This window comes from Homalodisca vitripennis, chromosome 4 (assembly GCF_021130785.1).
Source record: "Homalodisca vitripennis isolate AUS2020 chromosome 4, UT_GWSS_2.1, whole genome shotgun sequence".
Classification (NCBI taxonomy): domain Eukaryota; kingdom Metazoa; phylum Arthropoda; class Insecta; order Hemiptera; family Cicadellidae; genus Homalodisca; species Homalodisca vitripennis.
Genome location: NC_060210.1, coordinates 199382001 through 199397224, shown reverse-complemented (window position 1 = coordinate 199397224; position 15224 = coordinate 199382001). Strand labels below are relative to the sequence as shown.

Sequence of the window (15224 nt, the reverse complement as noted above, 5' to 3'; positions counted from 1 at the left end):
TTAAGGAATTAAAAAAGAAGGTTTATTGTCTCAAAGAATTTAACATATAATCATGTGTTTTTAAATTCTTACTTTTGTAAAAAATGTCGTGGATATGGAGCCTAATATTTTATTAAGCCACAAATTCCCCTTTTGTGATAGGTTTTCATCTAGAATCCCTTAATCCTTACTTCATTTTTGGATTACGTTGTTTTTTTTATTTTGTTACAGCTTTTTATCAAAACAGTAAACTTAATTTATGAGCTTAATTAAGTGATTGTAAAGTGTAACACAACAAATTGTTGCTAACACATTATTTGGAGCTGTTCTGCTATGGTCAGCTTCTTATTTATGTCTACTACAGTAATTACTTTTTAAATAAACATTAATACGATATAGAATTGTATTTGAATTAGAGAGCGAGCCAGCGGATGTTTCTCTCTAGATGCTGACGGTGGGTGACTTTCTGCGTGAGCACCTCCTGCGACAGTAGTAGAGGAGACAGGCGACGGCGAGGTATACGAGTGCGGAGTCGAGGACGATGTCCTGGATCGTGGTCCAGGACTCCAGACGGGCCTCTTCCGCGAGCTGTTGGAGTACCAGGGAGGGCCCGAGGACTGGGGGTGGCGCCAGGGACTGGCACACGCAGGCGCCGCCCTTCAGGCAGGCGGGGGCAGTGTCAGAGCTGTGGCAGCGGGCGGCGCACTGGCCGCTAGGGAAGCCATCGTAGCAACTCACCCTCGGGTCTCGGTCTGCAAGCACAAGGGTCACTAGATTACACTGGCCATCATCAACTGTTCGGTGAAGGATGAAAACTTGAATGTTGAATTTAGCTCCAGTTCACCTTCCTCTTAGTGCAGCGTCTGGAATCTGACGCTGTCTCGGACTTGACTCCTGGAATCTGGAGTCACGTTCGTCTGAAGAGATCCAAAGAAAGTCGGCGACGAGGAAGCACAAAACGAGACTTCGCATCGTTTCGGCATCAGTGACATATAAAATAGGAAAAAGTCATCATGGAGCTAAATTCAACATTCAAATTGAAAGAAAATGGTTTTCTTGGGGTGTCCATATTTTAAAAAAAACTACACTGGAAGTTTATTTAAAAACTTAATTACTTGAACAAATCAGGTAGTAGACCTCTAGTGATGTTAACGCTACGACTGGAAAAAGATCAACGGTACAAATGTTCAAGGTTGTCCGAGGTCATGAATAGTGTGCACATATACCTGAAGCGCTGTTTGAGTAACCACAATGACATTGCGGTTACCTCTCCTCATGAATAGTGACCAATGCCACGGATGCAACCAACATCTCCATCATAAGGTTTGGTTCCTGAACCAATGAAGGTACAGGAAAAATATGATCATTTCCCACTTCTAGAAAGTACCGAGTATCTCAGCTATATCTCTGGTCTGAATGCTGTCCTCCTGCCTGAACAGTTAGCATAGAAGGGTTTACGTACAACTGAACTGGGTTACGAGGCCGGTAAGGTGACAATTTTACTCCCATCCATCTTCCTTGGCTCCCGGAACTTAGTAAAATCGTACTCCCTCTTGTGACTCAAACTTTTTAGCTTACGAATATTTTATCTCTAAAATTTCTGTTTTAGTTAGTAACCAAACAATATACCAGATAAACCATATGGAAAACCACCCTTATTGCTGCTTTCTCCTGTATCAAGAGGGTGTTGGTAAAATCAGGTGCTCGTCCTCATAGCTTAATGACATAGCCAAGAGTATGCTCCAAATACTCTTTTATTAACTCAAACTGGACTAGTGCATTTGGCATCCATTTTTAGTTAGGAATGCCTAACAAACAAGAAACCCCTACAATTGTATACGATTCTTATCAGATGCCGCTGCAATCTTTAAGAATGTAATATCCTCTTGGGTGTACAACCATGGACGTTAGAGCAGCCAACTCACAGCCAAAATTATTCCGCTCAGAGATGTCAGGAAACTTAAATCTCTGAATAGAGTCAAGAATGAGAACAAGCACAGAATAGGCAATGGAAATTAAAACACGGGAATGCTAATGCTGGACTGTCGTCGAATTTCTAGGGGTTAAGAATGCAATTACAAATCTTTAAAAACAGTTTTAATTGTCAGTTGGAGATTCATCTTACAAATCAATAAATATAAAATCCAAATAGTTTTATAATTACAAATTCTAAACGTTGGTCCAATATTTTTCACACTTAAAATTTTAAACAATCAGTTAATATTTGAAGAACAAATTCTATTCTTCGTAGAATCAAACCATTAAGTTAAGATCTTCATGTTAAAATCCACTTGATTGGTTCTCCAGTCTCGAGCCTGTCTTGACGAGACTGCGCCCTACACATGATCAACTCGTAGACCACCAGAGCCACCATCAGGAGGAAGAGTCCGGTCAGGATGTACCGGAAGTCCCAGAAGAGTCTTCCTTCGTGGACGTTGACACTGGCGTAGGTCTCGGCCGTGGGAAAAATAACCTCTTCTTCCTCGGAAGCATCCTGGAAAAAGAAGTCCCTCAAAGGTACGAAGACGGCCAAGACGCTGTAGTGCACCTGAGGCTCCTCAGGCTGGTCCAACACCTCGTCTGGACTGACGAGCTCGACGGAGTTACCGACTAAACGCTTGCAGAGGCAGAAATCGCCCGGAGGGTGGCAGGTGGGGAGGTAGTGGCGGAGGGCGCAGAGGCTGGTACACTGTTTGGGCGGAACCCCCATCTCGCACATTATAGGGATACATTGCCCGTTGTCTGAAACAAACAACAGCTGTTCAGTACAATCCAAATTGTGTTAGGAAGCTCAAGCAGTATTTTTTGTTTTAAATATTTTCAGTCAGATAGTGCAATCCAACAGGATTCCAGTAAGCAAAGCACCTCCGCCACTACCTTACTATCATCCCAATAGCTCCCTTTCCATGTCATGACGCTAGCCAGATACCCATTGCATGCCTCGTGAGTAGTTGCACGAGAGACGCAAGCTGATGCAACATCGCATGCATCACGAGTAGTTGCACGAGAGACGCAAGCTGATGCAACATCGCATGCATCACGAGTAGTTGCACGAGAGACGTAAGCTGATGCAACATCGCATGCATCACGAGTAGTTGCACGAGAGACGCAAGATGATGCAACATTACTTGCCTCAAGAGTAGTTGCACGACACCCCGCAAGTAGTTGCATAACAGCATATTCAAGAGCAAGGCATGAGCTTATGCCTTTTGAGTGTCGTTGGTTGACGGACGGGGAGCGTCTTGCAACAATCGTGCCTGTCTCGAAGTCCAGTATATATGCTATTCTCTTTCGGTTGGTTACTTAATATTATGACAATTTTCTACTATTTTATTTAATTTTCTTATGTTGCTGTTGATCGATTGTTACGCAGAGGCAAGGCGCTTCCTGATAGATATAACTGTGTAAGCAATGTTTTGTGAAGAGGTATGAATTGATAAACACATGACACCGAGTGCGTAAGCCTAAGAACCGACAGTCCAAGAGCTGAGAGCCAGTTTGTGTTACATCTGTATTTATCTTGAAAACAACAGAGAAAATTTCTCAAAGAAAGAAAAATATTGATCGTCACCCGCGCTAGTTTTGATAGAGGTAAAAATACGGGAGTATAAAAAAGGTAAAAATACTTGAAACGATAATTTTTTACTCATATGAAATGTTCTTACTTAAAACCAAACGCCGTACATGTAAATAAATGTTAAGCCATCGTCTGGCATCCGTCTACAAACCCCGAAAGTAGTGATTTACAATCTCTTTATCTAGTTCTCTGACGGTAACATGAACTATAATGTATGTCACTTTTAAGTGTCTCAAGCTAAGAAAAATATAATGTGAGAAAGAAATTATTGTTCCATATTTTATAAACTCTTCCGATTTCAACGTCCAGCAAAACTAGTGTGGCTGAGATCGATTTTATTCTTCGAAAAATTCCTCTATTGATTCCACAAAAACCACGTCGTATGCTTATACTGTGGAAATTGTTTTCATGCTCCGAGGCTATATGGAAGTGTGCCAAACTTCAAGTATGTATTTAACGTAATAATCCTTCCCAATCTTCTACTTCATTTCCTGGTTGGACTACTACAGCGTGTTATAAAGTGGTAGACCTTACGGTAGTCTGCAAATGTTTGAGGCTAATTAGTGAAAAGTTGATTTAATTCTGAACTCAGAACTCCTTGTAGGATTAATTATTCTTCTACGTTCTTAAGTGACTTCTGGGGAAACGTAACATAATCGATGAGTTGGAAAAGGTTGCACGTTTACTATTGTAACCTACCCACGATATCACCAGAATATCCTGTATCCTAAACACTAAAGGAATACCAACACTATCAATGTTCCTATGACATTCAACACTACAATGGATAAAGCTTACCCACGTCCTCAGGATCTGGTTCCTCCCCTAGGACTTCAGGATGATGGGCTCCCAGACATGCAGAAACCAGAAGCAGGAGTCTGTACATAACTGGCGTCTTCTCTCACATACCTGGACAACACAATGTTACTTCAGAGAACCGATGACTGTCTTGGGATTGATATCGATTTTACAGTGCTTTAGTATTATTATTATTACTTTAGTATTATTACTTAAACGGCTTGAGGTTTGTCCCATAAGAACAACATTAGACCTCAAAACCTTTGTTCCCTTATTTTCAGCCGTAAAAAAAGTACAAACAGAATTTTTTTTCTTAAAATACTGTAAAATATCGAAACATCTAAAAATACCACTGGATTAACATTAATTAATTGATCATTTTACTGAGATCATTAAATCTCTCACAATTCCACAAAAAAAGTAAGGCCGTGAAAGTGTTCTAGGTTTAAAATTATTCTTAAAAGGATAAAATCAGGATTGCTACCAGCACAGCCTTCTCTTAAAAGCCATATACCGAAGTAAAAGTGGCTGTTGCACCAGTAAATAAATCTTAGCCTTCAGAGCAGACAATAATTTATTGACAGGACAACAGGACTTCGGATATTTGCCATCGTTATGGTTACAAAAGGTATAACACAACGTTTCGAGGATTGGAATCTATCCTCTTCGTCAGGTGGGGAAAGTATTAGTACATACAAAAATAAAGAATAGAAAGAAGAAAAGAAAGGAAAGAAAACGGGTTCAAACATACCCAAAAGCTGCTTGGAGTCCAGTCCAGGCGTTGTCACACCGGCACGGATGAAAGTAGGATACATGAAAATCGCAAGTGAGTAATAAAACAGCATGTGATTGTATTTCTCATACTCATGACTTGTGCTCGGGACTTTCATTCTTTGCAGTGACAACGCCTGGACTAGACTCCAAGCAGTTTTGGGTATGTTTGAACTCTTTTATTTCCCTTCTTTTCTTCTTTCTGTTTCTTTATTTTTGTATGCATTAATACCTCCCCCACTTGACGAAGAGGATAGATTCCAATCCTCGAAACGTTGTGTTATACCTTTTGTAACCATAACGATGGCAAATATCCGAAATCCTGTAATCCTGTCAAACCTTCCATCGTCAATAACAATTCTTTAAGCAAAGAATCATTTATTTCAACACTATGACATTATGAATTAACATGTGTCCGATACACATAACTGACCGACTTAATATTAACGGGAAATTCCCAAATACACTTCCTAATATAATACTTCCCTATAACTCGAATCGACTGCATGTTGATTGTCATGCAAACTGGTAGCCTCGGAATGTTGATCACGAAGCTGCTGACACTTGTCTAACGTATATTACCACACTTGTACCCGAAGTAGGTCTTAAACTCAACCATATGAGTCTCAGCGGATGATTGTTGTATCATACTATAACCGGTATATCAATTACTCATCTTTTATTATTACATTAGATCAGTGGATTACTGGCTTATAGTGGGATGGAATTCAAAGACAAAGATGGAATCATCAAGAAAATCATCTAATCTATTAATAGTCCAATGTCAACTCATATAAAATATTTGACTCAAACAAATTTCAAAATGTCCAGTCGGATACTTATGAAACACAAATTGTAAATTTTAGGAAACACTAGAAACATTTAGTGTATTTTATAATCGACAGATTGTAAGGTAACATCGTGACATCTATCGTAGTGATGGTAGGAAGGGTTGATTCTACATGAATCTTCGATATGAGTTAAACTCCAGTTCACCTTCTTCTTAGTGGAGCTGTCACAGAGGTACTCGGTGGATCCACCGTGCTTAGAGATCGTGTCAGAAACATCTTAGTGCACTCAATTGTGTACCTGATGAGACAATGAGAATGCCTTTTCACCTGGATTAAACTATACACTTTTTAATAAGGTGTTTCTGATAATAAAGAGTTCGTTTCGAGCATCTTCGTCGTCGACTTTCTTTTGGTTGTCTTCAAATAAATATGGCTCCAGATTCCAGGAGTCAAGTCTGTGACAGCGTCAGATTCCAGACGCTGCACTAAGAGGAAGTTGAGCTGGAGCTAAACTCAACATTCGTATTATTATTTTACTAGCTGTTACCCACGGCTTCGCACGCAAATCTTAAGAACCGAAGTCCTTATATTACTTAGTAAAAGCAATTATGCGAAATTGGCTGCGGATAACAGCTAGTTCGTCAATAAATTCGTAGTATTTTATAACGAAAACTCTTCATTTTCAATAAAATACCAATTACAACCAAATACCCACGGCTTCGCACACGATTTCCTACAGAAAAATTGGGACATAGGAGGCATATTTCTTTTGAATGTCGTTATTGCCCTTCTGAGATAAATGATAGTCACTGAAAGATACTCCAAGCTCATGATCTATTTAAGATTTAAATTTTAAAGCAGTCTCAATATGCACCTATGAAATAACTGGAAGTTTTCTCCAATATTCCATGATTTTTGTATATAATTGAACTACGTATATTAGACCATCGTGGACAGGAGTCAAAAAGTCGGAATTCATTAGCGCACATACAATGTAATAAATGAAGGCGCTCAATGTAATTTTGAAACGAAAGTAGGCATATTTTAGGTACATATTATTACAGGCTAATGATTATGAGCTTCAGATGTTAAGCGAAATTGCGTATGGTTTTTTATTTTAGGCTTTGCGCGTGTATCACTTCTGGATCAAATTAGTTATATCTCCGATGCCATGATTGAGCTTGCTTTGTTGTCTCGATTGAGAGAATATGTACACACGGAGTTTTGAGAACCATACTTCTGTCAAAAAAAACAACTAAGGTTGGTTTTATAACATTCTTTATATTTGTAGCCAACGTAAGATAATAATTTTGATATCTGCATTGCTCTTCTGATCAAGCATGAGCATGGCTTATATTAGATAAATATTGCAGTTAAAGGTGAATTTTTACGTCAAATTTGAATTGTATTATCTGGATAGTAAATTCTATGATTAACAGTGATTGCAGAAACAGTTGAAACAAAACTTGCTGTTTCTCTTAAGCTTACTCTATGCTTTCAAAGTATAAGTGTAAAGAAATTTAAAATAGTAATTAAATGATATAAACATATATTTCTTTTGTCGCATTATATATGTTTACAAAGAACAGCTGATTAAATTTGAAAAGGCTCTTTCACTTAATAACATATGTTTGCTGCAATGCATTTCTTACGGATCTTTCTGTAACTTTTAGATACCAGTGGGGCGGAATCCTGAATCGGGAACGGGATAAAAATCCTATGTCGTTCTCCTAGTTCTTAGCTACCTCCCTACCAATTTTCAGCCAAATCGGATCAGCCGTTCTTGACTTATAAATAGTGTAAACTAACACGACTTTCTTTTATATATATAGATAATTATACAATAATGTTAAATTTGTTATTTAATTCTTAAAATATAAAACTGGGGCATAAAATATTCCATCCGATACTTGAAATGTGAAAAATACTTTTTATGTATTTCTATACAGCAGACCTTTTGCAAGTACTCAACAGGTGTAAACAATTTCATAAAATCTTACATTTATTAGGGTTTTAAATAATAAAATTTAGTGTGTCAAGCTAAATTTTCGTCCACTTTGAAAGAACTTCTTAATATATTAGCAATGTTGTTTCTGATGTCTGCTACTAAAGCATAATATTTGTAATATTTGGATTTCTTAACGTATTAGTTATTAAGATTTTTATTGATTGTACCGTAGCCCATAGTGAACTGGGTACAAACTAGTGAATACACTTGTGTCTGCCTCACAGTACTGCAGATGTCATCCAGCTGACTAAATAGAAGATGCCAACACTGATCGACTTTTATAAAAAACCGTCGACATTCCAATTACTCAACATTCCACGTCTTATCAACAGTCCAGTCTTATCTGATAAATACGTGTGTTCTCAAGATGTAAACACACAACTAAGTCATTTTAAAGTGAGAGTTGAGTATTTCTGTTAAAAGTACGTTTTTAAAACTAAACTGTAAAAATGGAAACACGGGGCCAAGCGAGTTCTTCACAATACTAAGACCTTATTTTAAAAGTGTTGTAAAAGTGTTGTAAAAGTGTTCTAGTGGTAAAAATCCTCAAAACTTCGATTTTATGTATAACACCATTTAAAATTATGTTGTTTCCCATTTTTTTTTTTTTTTTTTTTTTTTTTTTTTTTTTTTTTTTAGGATTTACCAGTAATTACAACCCTGAAATAGTGGAACGCGCATTTGTGATTTTCGTCAACATAAAAAGTTGAATCTGTTGCTTAGCATACATTTTGAAGGGGTTATATCAAACTAACATCATTTATTAGAGTATATAGACAATAAAAATAGTTCAATTATTATCGATTGACCATCGTTGTTTTCTCATCTCTTGGAGATGTATGAAAATATGGGTATATAATATCGAACTACACTATTTAATACACTAATGTCAATGTGCATTGCATTAATAAAACCAATTAATATGCAGATTCCGTGAATATATCGAAATTTGTCATCTCTTTTCGGAGAGAAATACAGAAATGTATAGGAACAGGCCTGCTCGAGGTCAAATTAGCCAAAGGGCGGATTCTTTGAAACATTAAAACCGCAACACGTCTTCATACAGGCAATGTAAAAAAACTACGTAAAATGAATTTCTTTACATCTAAATTTAATGCGTAGGGTGATGCAGTTTTTCCATGGCTTTGGTACTTAATCACCCACCACTAACCATGGTGGATTCATTCTTTAACTGCTTGTAACTATATTATGTGTTAACAAAATTACAACTTTGTTGTCTTTGTGAAAATCTTGAATTTGAAATGAGTTTTTTTTAATAACTTCGTATTTTAATCAAAAGAATTTTTCAGAACCAATAGTACATAGCAATGTATACACTTAAACTTTACATTTTACATCACTTTTCAGGTAAATATAATCAGAACTTAGTGATACAATAGTATATACGTTTCACATATTAAATTTAATGCGTGACTTTGAAATAGCCAGTCTACCAATTATGGTAGTATATTAACTCTCTATTCTTTCTTTATATTCGGCTTATATTTACGAGAACGTATCAACGAATGTCTAGTACGTATCAAATACACTTCCTAATAAAATACTTCCCTGTAACTCAAATCGACTCAGATGTACGCTATAAAATATAGACCTGTAATTACACTGTATCAAATTTAGGCTAATAAAGAATATAATATTTTAAAAAACTGTATATATTTTCAAAAATATGTATTTTTTAATTTTACATTAGAACATGCTAAGTCATGCAACTTATAGTTTTACACAACAATTTGGATTTGGCTAGAAATTTAGAAATAATTTAAAAATTCAAAATCTAGAATCTCCTTTTACTATTGTGTTCAAACCGATTAAGGAAACTATAATTTGATGACATTTTAGAGAGTGCAACCGGTTTTGAGGAACGTGAATAGGACAGCAGGTTCTCTGTGAAACTGTATCGTTGTTTGAGAGAAGCGTAAACGACTCAAAAACATTTATTAACGTTCTCTCACGGTGAACACAGATAAGACTGCCGATGACTGTACTGCACTGTACGGTAAACAATGTTACTGTAAATATAACACCTCCTGGTATCGCCTGCGAGTCTGGGCTTGGTTGAGGAACGTGAATAGGACAGCAGGTTCTCTGTGAAACTGTATCGTTGTTTGAGAGAAGCGTAAACGACTCAAAAACATTTATTACCGTTCTCTCACGGTGAACACAGATAAGACTGCCGATGACTGTACTGCACTGTTCGGTAAACAATGTTACTGTAAATATAACACCTCCTGGTATCGCCTGCGAGTCTGGGCTTGGTTGAGGAACGTGAATAGGACAGCAGGTTCTCTGTGAAACTGTATCGTTGTTTGAGAGAAGCGTAAACGACTCAAAAACATTTATTACCGTTCTCTCACGGTGAACACAGATAAGACTGCCGATGACTGTACTGCACTGTTCGGTAAACAATGTTACTGTAAATATAACACCTCCTGGTATCGCCTGCAAGTCTGGGCTTGGTTGAGGAACGTGAATAGGACAGCAGGTTCTCTGTGAAACTGTGTCGTTGTTTGAGAGAAGCGTAAACGACTCAAAAACATTTATTACCGTTCTCTCACGGTGAACACAGATAAGACTGCCGATGACTGTACTGCACTGTTCGGTAAACAATGTTACTGTAAATATAACACCTCCTGGTATCGCCTGCAAGTCTGGGCTTGGTTGAGGAACGTGAATAGGACAGCAGGTTCTCTGTGAAACTGTATCGTTGTTTGAGAGAAGCGTAAACGACTCAAAAACATTTATTACCGTTCTCTCACGGTGAACACAGATAAGACTGCCGATGACTGTACTGCACTGTTCGGTAAACAATGTTACTGTAAATATAACACCTCCTGGTATCGCCTGCGAGTCTGGGCTTGGTTGAGAACCGTGAATAATTAATTTCACTTAGTAAGCACTTTAAAATAATGTATTTGTCAAATAGATATATGTTATTCGGGTTACTTAATTAGTGGGTTGAGAAATCTCAATAAAACAATTCTATGTAAAAAATCGGAGTTATTTTATTGATGCTCTGCAATAAACTCAAATAATTTATGTTAAAAAATTTATTTTTTGTCGCGTGTTTTTTTGTTGTGAAAACTATAAAATCCAGCTCAGAATGCAAGAAACAATTTGTATTATTGGACCACCCAATTTTACGTGATCGTAAAAAATTAGTATTTCGTCGGGCAAATTTGGTGGGGGAGAGTTGAAATAGGAAGTTATCGAATGCGTTAAAAATACCAACATAAATTTTTTATTGCTTTACACATTTAAAAGCACCGTCAGACGCCTAATTAATCATAATCAGCTAACATAACAAATTGAGTGAAAGTTGTCATTTTTAGTAATATAGTGACTTTTTATCTCCTTCAATGACGCTAATTTAAGTTTTATTTACAGTCCGGAGACTATTATCAGTAGGCTGTATATAAAGCTAAAAAGTATTATTTGTAAAAAATGTATCATTTATAATATTTAACCCTTTTGGTAACCTTCCATTTCGAACCACTTCAAAATTAGAGCGGCTGGCGGTTGATTTCTTCCATAGGAGACATTGTTTTATGGGTTCCACGAAAAACTAGGATTTCTTCGTACAAATCAAAATTTCTTACAGACTATTCTTCAGAAAAATATGATCCACGATTGTGTGGTTTTATGTTACAAATACAGTAACAAGTAAACCATAGTAATAGTTACATACATAATCCACATAGACTGTTTGTGGTATACTTTACTGTACTTGTAAAGTAATTAAAAACTGTAAATTTAAAACAAATCTATCTGTGCACAAACAAATAGAACAGAATGAAAATGTTGCAAAACATTTTGTTTTGTATACAATTTGTTTATCAATAAAAGTAAATGAAACGTGTGCAATATTTAAGAAACTATAAATATACGTACTTACGTATTAGAAATAGTCCAAGTTAACAGTCAGCTATATTTCACGGTTCACAGATGTCTAGGTCTGACTACATAGTAACAACTGTAGTAGACACACTGTACGGTGCTGCTACACCTGTGGCACGGCCAAGTTGCGAACTATCTCACCTGTCGGCTACACACAGAGCTTCACCTACAACCAACAACGTGTGTGCAATGTTCGTGAATAATCAATTATTGTCACGGCAACTACTGCTGTACAACTAAGCTTTCACTGTCGCTTCCTTTCGATAACACTAATTACGGACTGTTTTCTTGCTATCTTGATGCAACTGAAGAGATAAGATAAGCGATGTAGGCCTACAAGTCTGTCTTTCGTCGGGTATTCTTACATTCTATTTGTCTGTAAAAAAAATAAGACTACGGCAATCGTTTTTTTACTTCTAGTCAGATTTATGCCAATTGTTTTTGTACAAGATCAATTTTAGAGTAAGTACAGTGAAAACTTCGCACTATAGCTACATTATTTGTAGAAAACACAACTGCTTAGAGATCGTATCTAAAACATCGTAGTGCACTTAATCGTGTAGTATCTGATGAAAGAATGAGAATACCTCTTAATATATATACTATACTTTGTAGTCTAGGTGTCTCTAATGTCAAAATTGATGTATGAAATTTATTTGAGTTTTTTCGTCGCTGACTTTTTTTGGATCTCTTCAGACGAACATGACTCCAGATTCCAGGAGTGAAGTCTGTGACAGCGTCAGATTCGAGACGCTGCACTAAAAGGGAGGTAATCTGGAGCTAAACTCAAAATTTAGAATCTAAACTTGATGGTAACATTTATTGGTATTGGTAGTAGTGAATGGTAACATAACAACTCACTGAAATGTTAAATTAAATTATTTTTCCAGGATAACAATACCGAATATACCCTTTATAAGCTTAGGCAGTATCCTTGGTATGTTCTGGATAGGCTACATTTTGTGGGATATACATTAAGGACCCGCAAGGTCTTTCTTAAAACCGTTTAATTGTGTGTCATATCTCTCCACCTGTGTCTTGATAGAAACGTACTAAAGATCTGAATTATATTAATTTGGGGTCTAAAGGACCAAGAACATCACATTTGCGAGTAACTGTAATTAAATGCCGCGACAAATTGAAACGGTACATACTACCTCCAAATCGTAAATATATATCTTCCTTTTATTCCTGAAAAATGAACTTTTTTAGTAACCTGGGAATAGGTTACAGCCAGTCCCGTAATACTATCGATACAATCTGTCAGGTTCTTCGATAATTCGATGTATCGGTTTATTCGGTTACACAATTTAACGAACACATACTAATAATGAGAACCGCTGTTCAACTCACATTTTCGATACTAAATATATTTTATTTTCATCCCCTAAATTAACAGGTAAAACCACATTAGAAGTCACTGACCAACTTTTTGCTTTTGTTTTTTTGTACTCTCGGACTTTTTACTCGATAGAAACTCACCTCTCACGCTGGGTGATTTGATTTCAGTGACACCTAAAACCACACGTGCTCTGAGGACTGTTGAAGCAAGGTAGTGAGTGGGCGGGGTGGGAGGCGGTGCGGGGTTGGGTCGGGGTGAAACTGCAAACGGACATTCGATATCCGTTATCTGATAAACAGGCAGGACAAGCCAGTGGCCCATTGTACGAGTCCACCCCCGGAATTCCGTGTCCTTGTGATTTCTTCACGAGGGTTGAAGGATCGCCGGACCATCGGAGCAGGGGAAGAAAAAGTTCATCAGTAGGCAACGACTAACACAGTAAGGACAGGTCTTTGCTATTAAAATAGTCAAATTGAACAATTAAATTAATAACCCACAAAATATACATACGGTAACAATGAAAGTAATTACTAAAAGTCTTATCAAAGTTTTGTATTGTTTTATTAACACGGTTACTATTATGGGATGTACTTTGTTTTAGGTCTTGATTTACTTAACAGTAGGGAAATGGATATAAATTGTATTTTTTAAGGCTGACTAAATTATATTAAATTCCCCCAAATATTTAACTTTCCTACATGGCTATTACGCCTTTTAACGTTAAAAACGAACATTATTCTTCGTTTTAATCACAACTAACAATTATTTGTACGGTGTTACCAATAAAGACCATAGATATAAACGTCTTATCGCTATTGAGATAACGGACTTGCATCTGGTCAGTCAGGCTTTGAACTCAATCTTTTTCTGTATAAATACATCTATACAAGTAAAAACAAGGAAAATATATTATTAAAAATTAAAATTCTCTCTAAAAAAGGCATATCCTTACATTTAGCAGTTTTTCTGATGCCTCTATATTCTGTTTCTAACGCCTATTACTCCTCTGGAAATTACCTAAATATTTTATGTTTTCTGTCTTCACAAATCGTATCTCCATAAAAAAGGACTGTGACTAAAATTTTGTTTCAAAATGCACAAGCAAAATATTCCAACAGAAATCCAAACTGGGGATAACCCATAGATCTTAATATGTACGGAATGAAAAAATGGGAAATTCTTTTAATGATAATTAATCATTGTTCTTGGTAATAATTATTGCTATCTCGGTTACGTCATATTATGACGTCATGGAATCGTTCAGAAAGTAGAACTGTAGACAGTTAAGAAGCTGTTACTATAAACAGCGAGTTTGAAATATAAAATTCCTATCACCAGTCCAGAATTGATCGATACAACTCTAAATAATGTAGTATCAGTTTCGAAGGAGGCTCTTTGTAGTTTATCTATTTTTAAATAGTGACCAACGAATACCTGCATAAGTAATAACTAGATATTGTTGAACAGAATTAAAGCTTCATTTTTCGTAGTTGTAGAAAGATAATGTTGCAATTGCACTTGGAAGACATGATAAATTGTAATATTGTATATATGTCTCGCAACCCTGTTACTCGTTAATGGTTAGTATATTTGTTCTCCAATATTCTTGGAACTAAATTTTTGACGGATTATTAACCTAATTGGCACGCGTAGTAATTCTTTCTCACTTAAGGAAATCTTACATTGAAGGATAGGTCAAACTTTGTAGCCGTTCGACAGCTCACCGGATCTCCTCGCGCGCCTTGTCCGTAAGTAAAATTTACATTTTTCGTATATAAATGAGCCCTTCTTTGCGAGACATCTGTTTTAAATGTATTATAAAGTAAATTTGTAAATGGTAAAGTAGTTTACCTTTGATGATGTTTTATTTGCCAAATTAGTACAGAAGTTGTGGTGTGTATTTCTGACGAGACCACGTTCTTGTCATTATAAGTTGTCTTTATACATGTCTAATCGCGTCACGATTTTGTTTTAGGCGAGTTTGAGTCTAACTTTGAGTTCATCATAGAGTTCTTGAGTCCTAGAATGATTCTTGTCTGAGGA

General features: G+C 36.5%; 1 protein-coding gene across 3 annotated transcripts; it reads right to left on the bottom strand.

The window, feature by feature from the left end:
* LOC124360884 lies at positions 1-12130 on the bottom strand. 3 transcript variants are annotated; one of them, XM_046814863.1, is made up of 3 exons: positions 11838-12130; positions 4355-4465; positions 1-731 (listed from the first exon to the last, which is right to left on the bottom strand). In XM_046814863.1, the coding sequence occupies exons 2-3, from the start codon at positions 4440-4442 to the stop codon at positions 421-423; spliced, it is 399 nt and encodes a 132-aa protein (XP_046670819.1). In that variant the 5' UTR covers positions 4443-4465; positions 11838-12130; the 3' UTR covers positions 1-420. The 3 variants fall into 3 exon arrangements, with proteins under 3 accessions (XP_046670819.1, XP_046670817.1, XP_046670816.1); XM_046814861.1 differs by lacking the exon at positions 1-731 and adding an exon at positions 2060-2721 and having other exon boundaries at positions 11834-12126; XM_046814860.1 differs by lacking the exon at positions 1-731 and adding an exon at positions 2060-2721 and having other exon boundaries at positions 11838-12125.
* Between the last annotated feature and the right edge of the window lie 3094 nt (positions 12131-15224).

What these genes read in the sequence shown, in the direction of transcription:
- LOC124360884 (XM_046814861.1), bottom strand. Translation starts at nt 4,442, where the DNA reads ATGTACAGACTCCTGCTTCTGGTTTCTGCATGTCTGGGAGCCCATCAT. An exon ending in ACCAGATCCTGAGGACGTGG is followed by an intron (nt 2,722 to 4,354) that starts GTAAGCTTTATC and finishes TGTTTGTTTCAG; the next exon opens with ACAACGGGCAATGTATCCCT.